This window comes from Pongo pygmaeus, chromosome 1 (assembly GCF_028885625.2).
Source record: "Pongo pygmaeus isolate AG05252 chromosome 1, NHGRI_mPonPyg2-v2.0_pri, whole genome shotgun sequence".
Taxonomy (NCBI): domain Eukaryota; kingdom Metazoa; phylum Chordata; class Mammalia; order Primates; family Hominidae; genus Pongo; species Pongo pygmaeus.
Window position 1 is genome coordinate 897,855 of NC_072373.2, and position 21,849 is coordinate 919,703.

The window sequence follows — 21,849 nt, forward strand, 5'->3', positions numbered from 1 at the left end:
CCCTCCGTTCGGGGTCCCTGACTTCCCACAACACCAATATATAAGTGAGATCATGCAGTATTTTTCTTCTTGTGTATGAAAGCCAGTCTGGATTGAAGGACAGAAAGAAATGGGACTTTCACTGGAAGGCTACAATCATAGTAACATAATCATTTCCAGTTTTTCCCAGCTTGAGAGAACCAGCATGAACCATGCTTGGGATTCTCTCCAGGAAAGTTCCGTGTGAAAACGTCTGAAACATGCAGGATCTCTGAATGACCTTCGAAGAGGAGGAAAGGTTGGTCATGCTGTCTTGGGAGTGGCGGAGGCAGAAGGAAATCCACACATAAGTGGACTGCACAGTTCAAGTCTGCGTTGTTCAAGGGTCAACTGCAGATCAGGCATTTATCACTGTTGTGGTTTGGATAATCTAGGGCTTTTCTTTTTAAAACAATGCTAGATTTGTGGAGGTAAACATATTTATAGTCTACTTTTTACATAGACACGCTTATATTTGTCAAATGATTTTTAATGGATACACAGTGTATTTTAATAAAAATGCATTTTATACAAGTAAAGACAAAATGTAGTTTTATATTATTTACAATGAAAAGATAAGTTCAATGTTATAAATATTGAATACATATTTCCTTGAATTTGACAGTCATTTTACTCTATCATCTATTTTATTTTACATTGCTATAATAGCATTTTAAACACATAATATTAAAACCTACAGTATTCTTTTTCAAATCAGATATAAAATTTTCTACATTGGGATTTTAATGGCTATCATTACAAATTCTTGGGCAAGGGGAGGGAGAGCATTAGGACAAATACCTAAAGCATACGGGGCTTAAAACTTAGATGACAGGTTTATCGGTGCAGCAAACCACAATGGCACATGTATACCTATGTAACAAACCTGCAGGTTCTGCTCACATATGCCAGAACCCCCATAAAAAATAAACAAACAAAATAAATAAATAAAATTAATAATAAATAAAAATAAAAATATATTTTCTGATCACATGATGTTATTCTTCAAATAAATAGTTTTTATGCACTTTAATTATATTTCCAGAGTGAAGATTATTCTATTTGAGAGCAACAGAAAGAACTTTAGAAAAATAGTTATAGAAAAATGTTACATTATGGAAAGTTGTATAATGCAGGGCTTTTCTCTTACTTGTTCATTCTACCTTCCTTCTTGCCTCCTCTCCTCAGAGATTAAAGCGTTTCTCAGGAATGGGCTCTTATGGAGAGCCATGGCCTTTCACTCAGAGAATGGACCTAAGCAGATAACTTTTATGAAAATAATGTTGATCCTTTTAGACACAGACCTAAGCAGGTATAAAAATAGTGGAGCAGAGGAGCTGATCCCAATTCAAGATCTATACACTTGTTGATTTAGAAGAGTAAGTAGAAAAAAAATTGTTCGGAAGAGAATGTCTTGCATGAGAATACTCGTGGCTACTCAGGAGACAAACATTGTATGTGTTGTGATGTGACTGGGGAATGGTTCAAATAACCTACTCCATGCTCAACTAAGTCTAAGTCAACTGTAGGCTGAGAGGTTCTATAGAAGGTAACTTCCGTAGAATCTCTTATAAAGAAATTGTTGTTTTACTAAAGCCAAATTGGCTTCACCCCAGACATAATTATTTATCCTGAGGTAAATTTATTAATAAATCATTACTTTAGCAAAAAGAGGAACACATACACACCAGTTGAGAGTAAATAAAATATTATTTAATATTCAATTAGATTCAGTAATCTTAATTTATTGTTTTTGTCTTATTTTAATAATAATGGGAAACAATCAACATATAACTATTATGCTGAATGATATGATTCCTTTGGACATTTATTGTTTTGATTTATACATGATAATGAAATTCTATGGCCTTACAATTTAGTGTAAAATATATGATCTGTCTTTTGATAAAAAGAAACACAAACAAAAACAAAATAGATGTCTTAGAATATGCAACTATAATGTCAAGACTAAATTAAAAGACAAATGTTCTGAATTAATCTCTGTTTGACATACTGGGCATGTAATAATGTTTTTCTTCACTGCTGTACACTGCTAAGTTGATATGAACCTAGTGCTTTGACTCTAAGACAGAACGTATGTCTACATTTTCACCGAGAAGATATTCTGAATCACTCGTGTCAGGGCCCCCATCACCTCCTTGTTTCTCAGGCTGTAGATGATGGGGTTGAGCATTGGGGTGAGAATGGTATAGAAAACAGCCAGAACCTTGTCCTCTGTCAGAGATCGCAGGGATCTTGGACATAGATAGGTATAAGCAAAGGGTGCATAGTAGAAAGTTACTACAGTGAGGTGGGTGCTGCAGGTTGAATAGGCCTTTTTCCTCCCTTCTGCAGAGCGCATGCGGTAGACAGCAAGGAGAACCCGGCCATAGGAACATGCAATGCCAGTGAAGGGAAACACAAGAAATATGGTGCTGCTCAAAAACACAGTGTACTCATAGACCCAGGTGTCTGTACAGGCTAATGTCAACATAGTTGGAACATCACAGAAAAAATGATTGATGGCTCTGGACTTGCAATATGGGATACGGAATGCATATACCGTGTGAGCACAAGAGTTGATGGAGCCTATCATCCAAGATCCTGTTATCATCAGCACACACATTCTTTTGCTCATACAGATGGGATAGTGGAGAGGAAAGCAAATAGCCACATAACGATCATAGGCCATTGATGTCAGGAGCAGCGCTTCTGCACCTGCAAAAGTCATGAAGAAGAAACTCTGAATCCCACATCCAATGAAGGAGATAGACTTGTTTCCATACAGAAAATCAGAAGCCATCTTAGGAACAATGGTGGAGATGTAATTTAGGTCAATGAGGGAGAGCTGACTAAGTAGGAAATACATGGGTGTGTGGAGATGGGTGTCCAAGAAGATGAGAAGAATCATGGATAGGTTTCCAATTAGAGCCATTAGGAAAATGAGAACAATGAGAATGAAGAGGAAAAGGCCAATTTTTGATGGTGGGAATAGCCCCAATAAGATGAAATCAGTTGACGTTTGATTGTAATTTTCCATGGGGCATTTGTACGATCCTTCCTGAAGGGAGACACAAGGGTAAGTCAAGTACAGTAATTCCCCATTATCTGCAGGGGTTGCATTCCAAGTCCCCCAGTGAATGCCTGAAATTGCGGTTGACACTGAACCCTAAATACACTATTTTTTATATCCATCAATATGTATTATAAGTTTTAATTTATAAATTAGACAAGGAAGAGATTAACAAAAATAGCCACAAATAAAATAGAACAACTATATACTGTAATAAAAGTTATGCGAATGCAGTTTCTATCTTTTTCTTTTTCTCAAAATACCTCGTTGTACTGTGCTCATTTTTCTTGTGATAACAAAATGCTTCATGGGAAGACAAAATGTCTACATGATAAAATAAAGTGAAGGGAACAATGTAGGCACTATGATGCAACACTGGGCTATGACTGAAAACCAATTTATAATTTATGAAGTGTTCATTTGTGGTATTTTCCACCCAATATTTTCAGACTGCAGTTGATCACAGGAGAAACTATGGAAAGCAAAACAGTGGATAAGTGGGGACTATGTATAGAACAGTAAGCCAATTGTTTTTAAAAATCCTTAGTTTAGTTAGACTGTGAATTATTTATACAACTTTATAACTCTTAAATGACTAATCTTTCCTATTTAGAAAAAAATCATATTCTCTATCCAGAGATTAATATTTGATGAGACAAATATTTATAACCAAAATTTTTTCTAAGAAATATATACATTTATAGGAAAAATCATTTGTCTTACAACTTCAAAAGGATAGGAATGTTTGATGTCCAACACAAACTCAGATGTAATCAAGATCATATGTTATGCTTAAAAGAAATGCATGGAAAGGTAAGTTAAATGCTTATATTATGGATCTTATTATGAATAAATTAGCATTATGTTTTCTGGATGATTTTTTTCTACATTTATTGTGTAAGACTTACTTCTAAAGCTGCAGCAGCCTATGACTCATTTGGAGGAACTTATATTTCCTTCTTGAATTGTCTTTGCATAATAATTCCAAGTCACATATGTATATATGTGCCATGTTGGTCCAATGTATACATATGTGACTTGGAATTATTATGCAAAGCACGTTGTGCACATGTACCCTAAAACTTAAAGTATAATAAAAAATAATAATAATAATAATAAAATAAAATAAAATAAATGAAAGTTATATAAAAAAAATAATAATAATTCCAAGTCAAACTTTCTCTAAGTCAGACATCATTATTTGGTTCTTCTATTTAAAAATGTAGAATGAATTATTATTTTAAGTACCCTTTTCAAGAAATGTAACTCACAGTCTTGGTTTTTAATGTCTTCTACCATTAAATGTTCATTCTCTTTTGCCTCCTCATTCAGTTTCACAATTCTCAAGTTACTGTGGACCCCAGATATACATATCTGAATATCTATATGCCAGTTTCATTTTAGCTTCCATGTCTCTGCTCAAGCTCTCGCCAGTAGTATGTGTATTCTGTGTTTGCTTCCCTAAGGCTTAGAATCTCTGCTTGGCTGCTGTTGGTGAATAGAACTACTGATTTATGTAAATTAACTTTGTATCATGAAACTTGGCTGAATTCCTTTATTAGTTCTAGGAGCTTTCTAGAGGAGTCTTTAGGGTTTTCTAGGTAAACAATCATATCATCAGCAAACAGCGACAGTTTTACTTCCTCATTACCAATTTGGATGTCCTTTATTTCTTTCTCTTGTCTGATTGCTCTGGCTAGGACTTCCAGTACTATATGGAAGAGGAGTGGTGAGAGTGGGCATCCTTGTCTTGTTCCAGTTCCAAAAGCTATGGTAATCAAAACAGTATGGCATTGGTATAAAGCCAGACATGTATACCAATAGAAGAAAGGAGAGGTCAGGTGTGTTTGTTCACACCTGTAATCCCAGCACGCTGGGAGCCCGAGGCAGGCAGACTGCTTGAGCTCAGAACATTGAGACCAACCCAAATGGAAAAATCCTGTTTCTACAAAAAATACAAAAATTAGCCAGGGGTGGTGGCTCACACTAGTAGTCCCAGCTACTTAGGGAGGCTGAGGTGGAAGGATTGCTTGAGCCCAGGAGGCTGAGGTTGCAGTGAACCAAGAGGAAGAGGAAGAGGAAGAAGAAGAAGAAGAAGAAGAAGAAGAAGAAGAAGAAGAAGAGGAAGAAGAAGAAGAAGAGGAAGAAGAAGAAGAAGAAGAAGAGGAAGAAGAAGAAGAAGAAGAAAGAAGAGAAGAAGAAGAAGAAGGAGGAGGAGGAGGAGGAGGAGGAGGAGAAGGTGAAGGAGAAGGAGTGGAGGAGGAGGGGGAGGACGGTGAGGAGGAAAATAGAGTCAGGAAATAGACTCTCCTATAAACAGCAATATATTTTTTGGAAACAGAACTGGGTTTACTCAGTTGGGAAGGGACAGTGTTTTCAATAAACAGTGTTTGAAAAACTGGATAACTACATTCAAAATATTGAAATTGGATGCTTACTTTATACCACATAGAAAAATTAATTCAAAATAAATCAAAGACCTAAGTGTAAGAGCTAAAATCATAAAAGTATAGTCAGTGCCAAAATGAAGTTGTATAGTCTCAGTGGAAAATGATGGAGAGGCTTCTTGATTTATGATGGGTTTCATCCTGATAAACCCATTATGAGTTGAAAATATTGTAAGTAAAATACACATTTACTATCGTGAAAAAGTCATCTCAATGTTAAAATATTGTAAGTCAAACCATTGTAATTCCAGATGCTCCTTGACTTACAATAGGATTATATGTCCCTATAAATGCATATTAAAGTCAAAAAATCATCAAAATATTGTATTTCTGGATCATCTGTATAGTAATTTCTTAAAAATTAAACAGAATTATTATATGCTCCAGCTATTTAACTTCTGAATGTGGATTCAAAGAAATAAGACCCTCAGAAAGATACTCATATGGCCACATTCACAGTCATATTATCACAACACCCCAAAGGCAGAAACAATTTAAGTGTCCGTCCACAGAGAAATCAATAAAAAAATGTAGTGAGTACATACATGGACTATTATTCATTTTAATCATGAAATAAATTGTGACACATGCTACAACATAGATGAACTTTGATTACATTATGCAAAGTGAAATAAGCCACAAAGAGGCAAATATTGTATGAATTCTCCTACATGAAGTACCCAGAGTAGTCAAATTCATAGAGACAGAAAGTGGAATGCTGGACCCCAGGGGACCGGGGAAGGGAGACAAGGAGAATAATTGTGTGGAGAACACAATTTTAGTTGGAGAAAATGAAACTGTTCTGGAGATGCATGGTGGTGACGGTTGCACAACAATATAAATGTCCTTAATGCCACAGAACAGTACACTTAAAAGAGTTAAAATGGTGCAGTTTAAGTATATTTACCCTAATTAAAAACATTTAAATGTACTGAAATTATTCCATATTTGGAATTCCAAATACATTTTCAGAAAATTCCTGCAAGTTTCTGAGCCTCTACAGAGCAATTATTTTATGACCTCTGGTAATTTGTGAAGGCCAGTATAGAAGAACAAATTATTTTCATATATGTCATTTGGAAACAGTATGAGATCAGCATTAAAACTGATGCAATAGTATGTAATTTGTATTAGTAATTTAATTATTGTCAGTATAATAGGTACTATTTGTAATTACTAACACAACATTCCAAACATTTCTATCATTTGTATTTTATATAGGGCAATCTATTATAAACTTTCCATGAGACTTATTATCCTAATTTTTAAAAAAGGAAAAGTAACATAGGACAGAATAATAGATGGCACATCAGATCTCATATTTAATGTCATGTTGTAACTGAGTACCTCATTTTTAAAAGAGAAAAATAACGAATTTTTTTTTTTTTTTTTGAGATGGAGTCACCCCGTCGCCAAGGCTGGAGTGCAGTTGCGCGATCTCGGCTCACTGCAAGCTCCGCCTCCCGGGTTCACGCCATTCTCCTGCCTCAGCCTCCCAAGTAGCTGGGATTACAGGCGCCCGCCACCACACCCGGCTAATTTTTTTTTTTATATATACATATACTTTTAGTAGAGACAGGGTTTCACCGTGTTAGCCAGGATGGTCTTGATACGAATTTATTTTTTCCTTCTCCCTCACCTCCTTCTTAGCTGATTAGGAATGCAAATATATCCTTTACTGTCTCCACCAGACACATTCTACAAGGCAGGTTTATATGACTTTGTGTTTACCTAGAAGTTCTAGACACGGAACCTTGAAGCAAATCAGGCAACCCCAGAACTCCCTCCCACTAGGAGATTGTCTCAATTTACAACCCAGCTCTGCCTGTGATGGTGCCAGCCAGACCGCCGGATAGAAAAGACATCAGAAGAAAATCACTGGACCCCCTTCTCCTCACCTCCTGCATGTCATTCATGCCAAGACCCCCTTAAAAGACCCTGCCTACTGCCCCGAAAGGGGAAGCACTGCCCATTAAGGCAGAAGCCTGTCCTGCTTCCCCTCAGCTAAGCTTGGAAGAAAAAGTCTCTTTCTACCAGACCTTGCTCTTGTTAACATGACTTTGCAAGTGGTGAGTGGCAGGAGATATATTTTGTGACGTTGCAATATCTCTCGAACACCAATGTAGCATCTCTTTGATTATTCATGTTTCAGGGTTCTAATTCTACCATATAACATTATTTAAATAAAATTAGATCCCTGTCTTTAATGAGGAAGCAGTCTCAGCCATTATACATCTGTCTCAGTAATGTGAAGAGGACATTTTTTTCTTACGTAAAAATAAATCCAAACAGGTTACTTGTGTCCCTTAATTGTTTATCCACAGAATTAGTTGTAAATATTTTAAGCCCATTTAAAAACATTTCCACTTGCTCTTATTTTTATAACTCTCCTAAAATGTATATACCTGGGCATCAGCATTAATGATGTCATACGAAAGATGAAAAAGCAAGGGGAAAAAATTCCGATGATAGTTTCACAGCGATTAGGAAAACCAAAACTTCAACCCGGGAGGCATCATACATGAAAGGAATGATAACAGTATGAACTTTTATTGACTATCTCCACACACTGGCACTTGCAACATGTCAGGATTTGTTCCGTGATTCCATTAGATTTAATCCTAATAACAAGCTCTGCACATTGACATCACCACCAACATTTTATAGATGACAAAATTGAGATTCAGAGGTTGTAAGTGAACTTCTCTAGATCACACACACACACACATATGCCTATATATACACAAACACACACATGCATACATAAGTTTATATACACACATACATATCTATGCAAACATATAAATATATATGTTACATATATAAATATACATTTATATACACGTTTAAAAAAAGTATGGTCTAGTTTATCCAAATATTTTTAGGCAGTACATCTGAAATAAGGCTGACTCACTTTTTAATTACCCAAAACAAAAATAAAAGACAGAGGTTAAATTTACTGAAATACATAATCATTATAGATGCTAAATAAATGAGAAATAATAAGATTTTTATATCACGAATAAGATTATTTTAATGGCTAAAATTCAATCATTTAAACTTCTTATGTTTCCTCATGTTATCTGGTTTTATTGTACTTTCCTTGACCGGGCAACAATCATACATATTTTCACAGAAAGAAGATTTCTCAGAAAATCTAAAAGAAATACAATTTCCACAATGTTCCCAATGTAAAAGTTTACCTGTTAGAATAATTCACTTGCAAAAAAAATACCCATGTAATCTCCTGTGTAAATCAAGTTGAGGATGTACATATTCAGCATAATAATTACAATTCTATAAATGGTGTTCAAGTTGCAAATGAATAACATATTACTATCTTTTGAAGTCAGAATGCATCATTAAGTTGCATAGATTTTTTTCCTATCCTTCAATTTGGAGTTGAATATGAGCTCATTAAAATAGCCTAATTTAAGTAATTCACATATTCATAGAAGACAAAGATTTTTCAATGATAGTCTCATTATCACAAGGAAGAACAGCTGAATCACAGGATTCAAAGAGAGTTATTCAAGACAGTACAGAGACCTAGTGATAGAGTTGGGAACCAAGGAGGATGGTTCTCTTGAGTCTAGATACTGCAGTTTTCCCTTGGGGCACTGATTTATTTTCCCTATATTTTCCTCAGTTTTGATGAAAAGTATTCTCAAAGAGAAATCATTATTCATTACAAAATATGGCTGCTCCTCTTAAAGTTGGTCTGATCATTTGCATAGGTGCAGAAAATGTGTGAATTTACCAAAAAAAATAGCAAGGGAAATAAGGGTACAAGTTGGCTTTGCTGGAAGTTTTATAAGAAATCAGATTGAACTTTTAAAAGCCTCCAAAATCCAAGCCACACTTTACCAGATTTTGCAAAAACCTAGTTGCTTTCTCTCTTCTGAAGCGATAACTGAAATATCCTAAAGTTCTGAAACTCTGAAACTTCCAGAAAGTGATCTTTCTTACTAACAGATAAGGCTAGGAAATGGTAAAACAGGTGACAGGGTCAGTTTCACTGGAATGGCTGTGAAGTCATTGACTTAGTAAGTCAGCCTGAATTCCTTAAAACAAGCTGTCTGTACCTGAATCTGCATGTCTATAGTAAGAATTATTTCACATTGACAACACTTGTCTAGAATGTCAATCAGATGACACAGAAGAGTGTCCTCTGGAGTATAGGCAAGGACGGCTCTCCACAGCATCCTGGCATGGAATCCTATAGGAGATTCCTCCTTCCTTCAAGTTCCTCCACAATAGATTCTCCTAAGAAGAGACACAGTACATAATGTTGTATTTAACTGACGTGGGAATAACTGATCTTATTTAATATTTACACAATATGTCTTTTTAATTGTTGAGAAGGGTATGAATTTGGAGAACCATAACTCTTCAAGGTGTAAAGGAGTGAAGAATATAAAGTGAATATTTGCTTGTGTGTATGTGTGCTTGCAAGTCATAACCTACCATTGAGGTCCACGATAGTGCATCAGCTCTCACAGATAGATACATAGGTAAGTGGGCAGACAGACATTTTCATGGATAGACAGAAAGTGATTATGAAAGTGAGTATTAAGTATTCTTTGACTGTTATTTTGGGATGAGGATGTGCTTACTCTGCTTCACTGTGTAAGTTCATGGGAGAGAGACTCGGTTTAATACTAAATGGAATCCTAGCTCTTACAATTACTAGAAGGGTAAGCTTTGTTGATGAATGTCTGACCCTGTATTTTATAATTACAACAGGGGGAATAATCCATGGGTTATTAGGAGCTGTCTGTGACATAGTGACCATGTATTACTTGACTGGGTGTATCATTGAAGAGAATCTACAAGTTTCAGCATCTTCATCATTATCATTGCTGGCATCATCAACATAATCACTATCACTTACATTCACACACTTGTTATCCGCTATGACTATACAGTAATATAGCCTTCACATTGTTTCCACATACTATGCTCATTTCCTTCTTACAAAACCACTGCATGGTTCTTAAAGCAGAAATAATATTTCTATTATTTCACTAGAAGTTTACCTTGTGTACCAAAAGAAAAAATAAATATATTGCAAAATTTAAAAGCACAAAGCACTACAATTTGTCACAAATTGGGTGTAAAAACAAAATTTGGATACCCATAGCACAGCTACTAATCATATGGTTTCCTTAATTATTTATTGCCAGAAGAGGGTCCTTTATTTTAAAACTATATCATTGCTCTACAGACTGGTAATTTTAACCACTCTCATTTCGTCTTACTTTAATGGCCTCCTAATACTTTTAAACAACACTAGTTGTTTCTACATATTTCCTTGGAAATACTGGATTCATATGAGGTGAAATAGCAAGTAAGAAACAGCAATAAGATTATTATAAGCATCATATAATTACTCATCACTTGTGGCAAACGAAATCAAACCAAAACCAAAAAATCACCAACCAAGTACGAATGAGGAAATGCTGCCCTCTATGATAATTATTGTGAATATGGGTTTTTAAATTTCACTTGAGCCCAAAAAAGCATAGTTTAATATAATTTAGCCCTATCTCTTCCATTGATCATCATTTCCCTTCCAATCCGGGAAACACATTTATGAATTAGTGGCAAAAATACTTTTGGTTGTCTGTATTCTATACTCCAAAATTTCTGCTGAATTTTCTTAAAAGAAAGTACAATTACTAGTGCTCAAACTTCAGTTCGATTTCTGAAATAAAGTCCTCTTAAGCACTTGCCAGAGTCCCTTCTTCCCTATGATCAATAAAAATTTTAAAATACAAATATAATCAGTACCTTTTATTATCTCCTCAATTTCAAACACACACTGCCTTTGTTGGCTGCCAGCAATTGTATAGTCATCATATGAACAAAGTCCTTTTTCTAAGCAAGATTTCTGAATGGTTTTTTAAGAAATGTATACATTCATTGATCATCCCTACACATGAGATTTCAGAGACCTTTATGGGGATTCCGTAGAAACCATGATCCACTCCTTCTTTACCTGGAGAATGAGATTAACAGTTGTTTTGCTGGTATTCACTGGGGATTGTCCACTGAGACTTTGGACATTCTAGGCTGAGTCACTAATAACAGAGGATGGCCTTAGTCCAAAGTTCAGAAATGAGTTCTCATCATGTAATCAGATGTTTCAAGGCATGTCAAGGTGAAACTCAGTGGCGAAAGAAACAAGTATATTTATTCAGATTATGGTAATGCAATTGTGTCTCTAATACTTTATGAAATCCTACACTTTTTATGTTGTTATTGACTGCATTTATAGCAAAGATGTGTCTGTATATATTAATTTCTTTCCCAATTTAGCTTATTTTAGCAATAAATTCTAGAACATGAAAATGGAACTAGGTTAATTTAATTAAAATATGTCAGTAGAAGTTATTAAAATATCACACATTGGAGTTATCTTTAACATATTTTAAGTATATGTTTATATTATTTCCTTTCTTCTAGAAATACCCATCAAATTTTAAAACAATTTTCTCTTATGAAAATAGATAATAAAAATGATCTTACTACTCACTGTGGTATAATACTATCTAGAATATATTTAGTAATTAAATTTTTATGCAAAAGAGTACCTTAAAGGTACTCAACATTTTCATGGTTTACAGTAAATTAAATATGCCTTCTATCTTGAAAAAGTAGCATTAGTCCATTTAAAATATTTGGAATTTTATGCATGTTTAAATGTTTTTAATAATTATTTATTTAATTGATACATTGTTATTGTATGTATTTATGGGTTTCAATTTCATATTTTTATTAAAGTATATGTTACAGAATGATCTAATCAGGGTAGGTAGTGTATATTACTAGCAAAAATAATTTCCTGAAAGTCAAATACAGATGTTTTTACATTCTTGCATTTGAAAATCTAAAGAATTTCTTTACCTTTAAAACCCTGCTTTTGAACATAAAAGTAGATGCCACATCTAGTGCACACTAGGCACTGTTTTTATGTCTTCTTTAGAAGACAAAACACATTTGTGCTGAATGAGGAGGAAAGAATCCTTATTTGATGTGGAAAGAGGTGCTTTGAGAGGATTTCTGTATGAAAGAAAGACTTTATGGGTCATGACTCAAGACTGTCCACTGGGATCCTGTAAACACGTGTGGGGGATATGAGACAGAAACTAACATGGACTTGGGCATATGAAACAAAGGAAGTCTGCAGTCTGGATCTCAACACAGAATCATCTTCAGGGGACAACCAGGACTGTGGCAGGGTGGCCTGTGTCAGAGAAGCACTGTGGGGGTCCCTTACAGTTCCTACCCAACAAGTCCAGAGAAGGAGGGGACCCTGAAATACCCCTGTTCTCCCTGAGAATGGTCTGGAAGTAGAAATGGAGTATTTCACACTTCCTCAGCAGAAACCACAAAACCAAGCATAGAGTAGTTCACAACTTGATTTATTCTGGAACAAGTAATTAGAATAAGGAACATAAATAAAGCTGATCTGTTTGGTTTACATTTTTAAATGTCTGTGTTCAGTCCATTTGAATTATCCATTAAATCACATAGATCTTAAATGCCTAAAAATATTTACTTAAAAAGCCCATTCTATGTCCCAAAGATACAAGATTCAGGTGATAACCATTTATGTCAAATCTTTTGTAAAAGAGCAGGACACAGTAGTACAGGCATGTCATTCCACCTACAGAGAGACTGAGGCAGGAGGATTGATACAGGCCCACAGGGTTCAATTGCCCATGGAGTGGTAACAGACCAAAATGCCAAAACAGCAGGAATTGCAGCAGAGAAAGAGTTTAATAATCATAGGTCAGCTCAGTTTATCAGACAAGTTCTGCAGACACCCTGGGTTAGTGGACCCACTGGAATTCAGGATCTGGAAAACATTTTAAATAGAAAACTTGAGGTTTCCTAAAATTAAAGATTATATCTAAAGAAGAAATTTAGGGTAGTTAGGACCTGGTGACAGGGGCCACATGACTTTTAAGCCGTAAACAGCCATACAGAAGTGGGCTATCGGGCAAGCTGGTTCGTGGTTAGTTTATGCTTTAATTAAAAGTTTATGCTTTTGGTTAAAAACCCAGAAATTAGTTTTATTCATTTTATGAGGATGGTTTCAGGATGACTTACACCCATGTGTTTCACAACAACCTGGGAAACACAATAACAAAGCATCTCAAAAAAAAAAAGTCTAGAGGAATCATAACTAAATCATTCCCATGAATAGTGACTGAGATATGGATGGGCTTCTGCTCTACATAAATAGACATATATGTCATAAAATATGTTTCATTAATGAAGCAAGAGATTTGATATAGAAAACATTTTGCTATTCCACAAATTATGCTCTAAACTGTATGAAATCACATTGAAACACAAAATTTCTTCTGTAAACACTTTGCAGGCTGACTCTAATTATTATATGAAAATGCAATGGGCTAAGAATAGCTAAACATGCTTTGAGGTATGAATAGTTTGAATGTAGAACGGGTACTCGAGAGCAAGAACTGGGCATGTGAAGAGGAAAAGAGCAAGCCACTGATGGTAACAGATAATAGTCTGTGGAGCTATAGAGAAAAGCGATTATTGCAATACATGGTAATGACACATGTTATCACTCGGAAGAGTGGGATCTATGAGAGTAGAATAGAAAGATAAAGTTGAACAAGCACATTCAACATGCTTCCTCATGTAGATGATACCTGATGTTTACATTCAGAAAAGGGAGAAATGGGGATTCATGCAGTTAAATAACTTTATGAGGATAGAGAACAATGTATTAAAGGTACAAGCAATTGTATCTAATGTCATGAAGGACTAACTTTTCAGAACTTCTTCAGAGAACTGCATTCAATGTAGCATGAAGAGAACATAAATTTCCATGTAGAGCGTGATCCTGCAGATGTAGGAGTGAATTAGCCAATTGAGAGAATCACATGACATACTAAGGAAAGTGACATAATCAAAATATATTTTAATTAGATAACTCCAGGAACAATTCAAGCAAGTATGGATTGATTGATTATTGATTTCATTAAAGATGTACCACATAATATTTTTTATTAAAAATTTACAACATGGTGTTTGACATCCATCTACATATTGAAATGATTACTACACTCAAACAAATTATACAGCACTTTCCATAGCTATGATCTTTATAGTAAATAGAGCACGTACAACCCATTTTCTTAGCAAATTTTCAATATATAATGCAATATTATTAACCATTAGCTATCAAGACTTATTCATCCTACATAACTGCACGTTTGTACCATTTGACCTGCACTTTTATTTTCTCTCCCTCCCCGCTCCTGTAACCACCATTTTACTTTCTTTTTCTATGTATTCCACTTATTTTTAGGCCCAATATATCAGTGAGATCGTGCAGTATTTTTCTTTTTGTGTCTGAAAGCCAGTCTGGACTGAAGGACAGAAAGCAGAGAAACTAACACTTGTACTGGGAGGCTACAGTCATAGTAACATAATCATTCCCAGTATTTCCCAGCCTGTGAGACCAAATGGGAATCAATCATGGTTGGGATTCTCCCTGGGAAAACTCCATGCCACAAAATCTGAAACATACGGGACCTTTAAGATGCCAAAGAGAATAAGACACATTCCTGCATCCCTGGCACACATTGTTTTCATTAATAAAATGAACAGATGACCTTTCTACACAGCTCTGAGTCACGTTCCATCACTAGGTCCTATACGTACCAATGCTTGTCCATTAGTTTCACAAACACTTTCCTGAGAAGGTTTCTCTTTCTCTCTCTCTCTCTCTCTGCTCCCCCCCCACAACCTTCTCTCTCTGTCTCTTTCCATTCAGTCTGTCCAAATAGCACCGCAGGAATTTGTTGGCTTAATTGAGGAATCAAGACTAAATCATATCTACTTTTTTCATCTCCCATGTCTGTTTCACCAAGTAGCATGCATATAACAAACTTCATACATATTCCATATCTTCGTTATAATGACCATGTAAATAAATTTATGAGAGGAATGGTACTCCTGGTTCAGCAGAAAGTCTAGAATCAATTTACCATTCATTATAGATCTGAATTCTCTTATGACATGCCTCAGAGAGCAAACATTTCAGCATCTATGACAGAACCCAAATACTCCTCTACCTGACTTACAAGTCTCCAAAAGCAATAGCAACAGAACAAAATTGACAAGTGGGACCTAATGAAATGAAAGTGCTTCTGAATAGCAAAAGAAACTGTCAAGAGAGGAAACAGCCAACCTATAGAATAGGAAGTAATATTTGCAAACTATGCATATGACAAAGATGTAATGCCCAGAATCTATACAGAAGTTAAATAAACCTACAAGCAAAAAACAAATGACCCTATTGAAAAATGCACAAAGTACATGAACAGACACATCTCTGAAGAAGACATACAAGTTGTCAACAAACATAGGAAAAAGTATTCAGCATAACCGATCATCAGAGAAATGCAAATCAGAACCACAATAAGATACCATTTTATACCAGTCAGAATGGCTATTACTAAAAAGTCAAAAAGAGCAGATGCTGATGAAGCTGCAGAGCAAAGGGAATTCTTATACGCTATTGGTAGGAATGTAAATTAGTCCAGCCAGTATGGAAAGCAGTCTGCAGATTTCTCAAAAAATTTAAACAGAGATACCTTTTGACCAGGAAATTCCAGTGCTCAGTATACACACGCACATGCACACACACACATACACACACACTCACACACACACACAATCATTCTACCAAAAAGACACATTCATTTATATGCTCATTGCTGCACTATTCATAATAGCAAAGACCTACTGCCAACCTATGTGCCCATCAACAGTGACTTATTTAAAGAAAATATGGTACATATACAACATGAAATACCACACAGCTATAAAAAAAAGTATAAGAACATGGTCTGTGCCAGTGAAATAGATGGAGTTGGAGGCCATAATTCTAAGCAAATTGACTCAGCAATACCGAACCAAGTACTGAATGTTCTCACTTGTAAGTGGGAACTAAGCATATGACCACACATGTATATAAATATGGTAACAGTAGACATTATGCACTTCTAGAGGGTGGGGGGTGGGATTAAAAACTACTGATTGGGTACCACATTCATTACCAGGGTGACAGTTTCTAAATCTAAGCAACAAGCAATATTCCCATTTAACAAATCTGCACATGTATGCACATATCTAAAAGAGAAGTTGATACAGAGCACCTGGGGAAAAAGGCGGCTGTGGGTGCAGCTTTAGTAAACTTAAACATCCCTGCCTGCTGGCTCTGTGCAGTGGATCTCCCAGCACAGCGTTTGACCCCTGCTAAGGTTCAGACTGCCTCCTCAAGTGGGTCCCTGACTCCTGTGTCTCCAGACTGAGAGACACGTCCCAGCAGGGGCTGACAGACACCTCATACAGGAGAGCTCTGGCTGGCATCTGGTGGGTGCCCCTCTGGGACGAAGCTTCCAGAGGAAGGAACAGGCAGCAATCTTTGCTGTTCTGCAGCCTCCATGGGTGATACTCAGGCAAACAGTGTCTGGAGTGGACCTCCAGCAAACTCCAGCAGACCTGCAGCAGAGGGTCCTGACTGTTAAAAGGAAAACTAACAAACAGAAAGGAATAGAATCAACATCAACATCAACATCCACAAGAAGGATGTACACTCAGAATCCCCAACTGAAAGTCACCAACATCAAAGACCAAAGATAGATAAATCCACATAGACTGGGAGAAACCAGCACAAAAAGGCTGAAAACTCTAAAAACTAGAATGCCTCTTCTCCTCCAAAGGATCACAACTCGTTGCCAGCAAGGGAACAAAACTGGACAGATAATGAGTTTGACAAATTGACAAAAGTAGGTTTCAGAAGGTGGGTAATAACAAACGCCTCCAAGCTAAAGGAAAATGTTCTAACCCAATGCAAGGAAGCTAAGTATCAGGGAAACCCACCCCCAATATTTCAACGTAGGTTCTTTCTGTTTTCCATAAGTGTCAGCCAGTCTGAGAAACAAAGAGAAAAAGCACAAAGAGAGGAATTTCACAGCTGGGCCGCCAGGGGTGACATCACATATCGGTAGGACCATGATGCCCACCTGAGCCACAAAACCTGCAAGTTTTATTAAGGATTTCAAAAGGGGAGGAGGTGCAAGAACAGGGAGTAGGTCACAAGATCACATGCTCCAAAGGGCACAAAGGAGAACAAAGATCACAAGGCAAAGGGCAAAAACAAAGATCACAAGGCAAAGGGCAAAAGCAGAATTCCTGATAAGGGTCTATGTTCAGTGGTGCACATATTGTCTTGATAAACATCTTAAACAACAGAAAACAGGGTTTGAGAGCAGAGAACTGGTCTGACCTCAAATTTACCAGTGCAGGGTTTTTCGCCACCCTAGTAAGCCTGAGGGTACTGCAGGAGACCAGGACGTATTTCAGTCCTTATCTCAACCACATAAGACAGACACTCCCAGAGCGGCCATTTATAGACCTCCCCCTAGGAATGCATTCCTTCCCCAGGGAATTAATTATTAATATTTCTTGCTAGGAAAAGAATTTAGTTATATCTTTCCTACTTGTACATCCATTTATAGGCTCTCTGCAAGAAGAAAAATATGGCTCTATTTTGCCCGACCCTGCAGGCAGTCAGACCTTATGGTAGTCTTCCCTTGTTCCCTGAAAATTGCTGTTATTCTGTTCTTTTCTAAGGTGCACTGATTTCATATTGTTCAAACACACATGTTTTACAATCAATTTGTACAGTTAACACAATTATCATAGTGGCCCTGAGGTGACATAAATCCTCAGCTTACAAAGATAACAGGATTAAGAGATTAAAGTAAGACAGGCATAATAAATTATGAAAGTATTATTTGGGAACGGGCAAATGTCCATGAAATCTTCACAATTTATGTTTCTGTGCTGCAGTTCCAGCCATTCCCTCCGTTTGGGGTCCCTGACTTCCTGCAACAGCTAAAAACCTTGAAAAAAGGTTAGAGGAATTGCTAACTATTCAGGTGGAAGAAATGATATCACAGATTGAGAATTAACTTAATGAAATAAAGCATGAAGACAAGATTAGAGAAAAAACAATGAAAAGGAAAAAACAAAGCCTCCAAGAAATATGGGACTATGAGAAAAGACCAAACCTACATTTGATTGGTATACCTGAAAGTGATGGGGAGAATGGAACCAAGTTGGAAAACACACTTCAGGATATTATCCAGGAGAACTTCCCCAACCAATCGAGACAGGCCGACATTCAAATTCAGGAAATACAGAGAACACCACAAAGATCCTCCTTGAGAAGAGCAACTCCACAACATATAATTGTCAGATTCACCAAGGTTAAACTGAAGGAAAAATGTTAGCAGCCAGAGAGAAAGGTTGGGTTACCCACAAAGGGAAGCCCATCAAAATTAACAATGGATCTCTCTACAGAAACCCTACAAGCCAGAAGAGAATGGGGGTGAATATTCAACCTTAAAGAAAAGAATTTTCAATACATAATTTCATATCCAGCCAAACTAAGCTTCATACGTTAAGGAGAAATAAAATCCTTTACAGAGAAGCAAATGCTGAGAGATTTTGTCACCACCAGGCCTACCTTACAAGAGCTCCTGAAGGAAGCATTAAACATGGAATGAAACAAAGGGTACCAGCCACTGCAAAAACATATCAAATTGTAAAGACCATCGACACTATGAAGAAACTGCATCAACTAATGGACAAAGTAACCAAATAGCATCATAATGACAGGATCAAATACACACATAACAATATTAACCTTAAATGTAAATGGGCTAAATTCCCTCAATTCAAAGACAGGCTGGCAAATTGGATAAAGTGTCAAGACCTATCGGTGTGCTGTATTCAGGAGACTCATCTCACATAGACTCAAAATACAGGGATGGAGGAAGATTTACTAAGCAAATGGAAAGCAAAAAAAAAGCAGGAGTTTCAATCCTAGTCTCTGATAAAACACTTTAAAACAAAGATCCAAAGAGACAAAGAAGGGCATTACATTGTGGTAAAGGGATCAATACAAGAAGAAGAGCTAACTATTCTAAACACATATGCACCCAATACAGGAGCACCCAGATTCGTAAAGCAAGTTCTTAGAGACCTACAAAGAGACTTAGACTCCCACACAATAATAATGTAATAATGGGAGACTTTATACCCCACTGTCAATATTAGAGAGAGCAATGAGATAGAAAATTCACAAGGATATTTAGGATTAGAGCTCAGCTCTGGACCAACTAGACCTAATAGACATCTTCAGAATTCTCCACCCCAAATCAACAGAATACACATTCTTCTTAACATTGCTTTGCACTTATTCTTAAACTGACCCAACATAATTGGAAGTAAAACACTCCTCAGCAAATGCAAAAAACGGAAATCATAACAAACAGAAGATTTTGGGCTGAGACTATGTGGTTCCCTAAATATACAATCATGTCATCTGAAAACAAAGACAATTTGACTTCCTCTCTTCCTATTTGAATACCCTTTATTTCTTTCCCTTGCCTGATTGCCTTGGCCAGTACTTCCAATACTATGTTGAATAGGAGTGGTGAGAGAGGGCATCCTTGTCTTGTGCCAGTTTTCACAGGGAATGCTTCCAGCTTTTGCCCATTCAGTATCGTATTGGTTGTGGGTTTGTCATCAATAGCTCTTATTATTTTGAGATACTTTCAATGAATACCTAGTTGATTGAGAGTTTTTAGCATGCAGGAATGTTGAATTTTATAGAAGGTCTTTTCTGCATCTATTGAGATAATCATATGGTTTTGTCATTAGTTATCTTTATGTGATGCATTACATTTATGGATTTGCTTATGTAGAACCATCCTTGCATTCCAGGGGTGAAGCTGACTTGATCATGGTGGATAAGTTTTGTGATATGCTGTTGGATTTGGTTTGCCAGTATTTTATTGAGAATTTTTGCATCGATATTCATCAAGAATATTGGCCTGAAATTTTCTTTTTCTGTTTTGTCTCTGACAGGTTTTGGTGTCAGGGTGATGCTGTCCTCATAATGGGGAGTAGGTCCTCTTTTTCTACTGTTTGAAACTGTTTCAGAAGGAATTATTCCAGCTCTGCTTTGTACCTCTGGTAGAATTTGGCTGTGAATCCATCTGGTCCTGGGCTTTTTTTGGTTATTTAGGCTATTAATTACTGCCTCAATTTCAGAACTTGTTATTGTTTTGTTCAGGGATTTGACTTCTTCCTGGTTTAGACTTCAGAGGGTGTATGTGTCCAGGAATTTGCCCATTTCTTCTAGATTTTCTAGTTTATTTATGTGGACATCTTTATAGTATTCTCTGATGATAGTGGGTATTTCTGTGGGATCAGCGGTAATATCCCCTTTATCATTTTTTATTGTGTCTATTTTATTCTTCTCTCTTTTCTTCTTTATTAATCTGACTAGTGGTCTATTTTGTTAATATTTTCAAAAAACCAGCTCCTGGATTCATTGATTTTTTGAAGGGCTTTTTGAGTCTCTATCTCCTCTTATCTTAGTTATTTCTTGTCTTCTACTAGCATTTGAATTTGTTTGCATTTGCTTCTCTATTTGTTTTAATTGTGATGTTAGTGTGTCTGTTTTAGACTTTTCCCGCTTTCTGATGTGGGCATTTCATGCTATAAATTTTCCTCTGAACACTGCTTTAGCTGTGTCCCAGAGATTCTGACACATTTTGTCTTTGTTCTCATTGGCTTCAAACAACTTATTTATTTCTGCCTTAGTTTCATTTTTTACCCAACAGTCACTCAGGAGCAGGTTGTTCAGTTTCCATGTAGTTGTGTGGTTTTCAGTGAGTTTCTTAATCCCGAGTTCTAATTTGATTGCACTGTGGTCTGAGGGACTGTTTGTTATGATTTCCAATCTTTTGCATTTGCTGAGGAGTGTTTGAATTCCAATTATGTGGTCAATTTTAGAATAAGCGCGATGTATTGCTAAGAAGAATGTATATTCTATTGATTTGGGGTGGATAGTTCTGTAAATGCCTATTAGGTATGCTTGGTCCAGAGCTGAGTTAAAGTCCTGAATATTCTTGTTAATTTTCTGTCTCAATGATCTCTGTAATATTGACAGTGGGCTGTTAAAGTCTCCCACTATTATTGTGTGGGAGTCTAAGCCTCTTTGTAAGTACAAAAGGAAGTTAATCGTTACTTCTGTAGAAACATGAGAGATCACCTAGTTTATCTCCTATGTGAGCTTTTTGCCCGGGTCTAGGAAACAAATTGATACAATAGAAATTAATGAGGAAAAAGCACATAAGTTTTATTAATATTACATGTACATGTGAATCTTCACAAGAGTGT

General features: G+C 36.3%; 2 protein-coding genes across 5 annotated transcripts in view; both read right to left on the minus strand.

The window, feature by feature from the left end:
* LOC129033190 (olfactory receptor 2L13) overlaps window positions 1-21,849 on the minus strand; it is a 161,339-nt gene that overhangs the window by 54,670 nt on the left and 84,820 nt on the right. The gene's annotated exons all lie outside the window — the stretch shown is intronic.
* LOC129033223 (olfactory receptor 2L5) lies at window positions 728-11,410 on the minus strand. Its single transcript, XM_054481413.1, has 2 exons — window positions 11,332-11,410; window positions 728-3,079 (listed from the first exon to the last, which is right to left on the minus strand). The coding sequence occupies exon 2, from the start codon at window positions 3,056-3,058 to the stop codon at window positions 2,120-2,122; it is 939 nt and encodes a 312-aa protein (XP_054337388.1). The 5' UTR covers window positions 3,059-3,079; window positions 11,332-11,410; the 3' UTR covers window positions 728-2,119.

Excerpts from the sequence above, each read along its gene's own strand:
- LOC129033223 (XM_054481413.1), bottom strand. The coding sequence starts at position 3,058 with ATGGAAAATTACAATCAAACGTCAACTGATTTCATCTTATTGGGGCTA.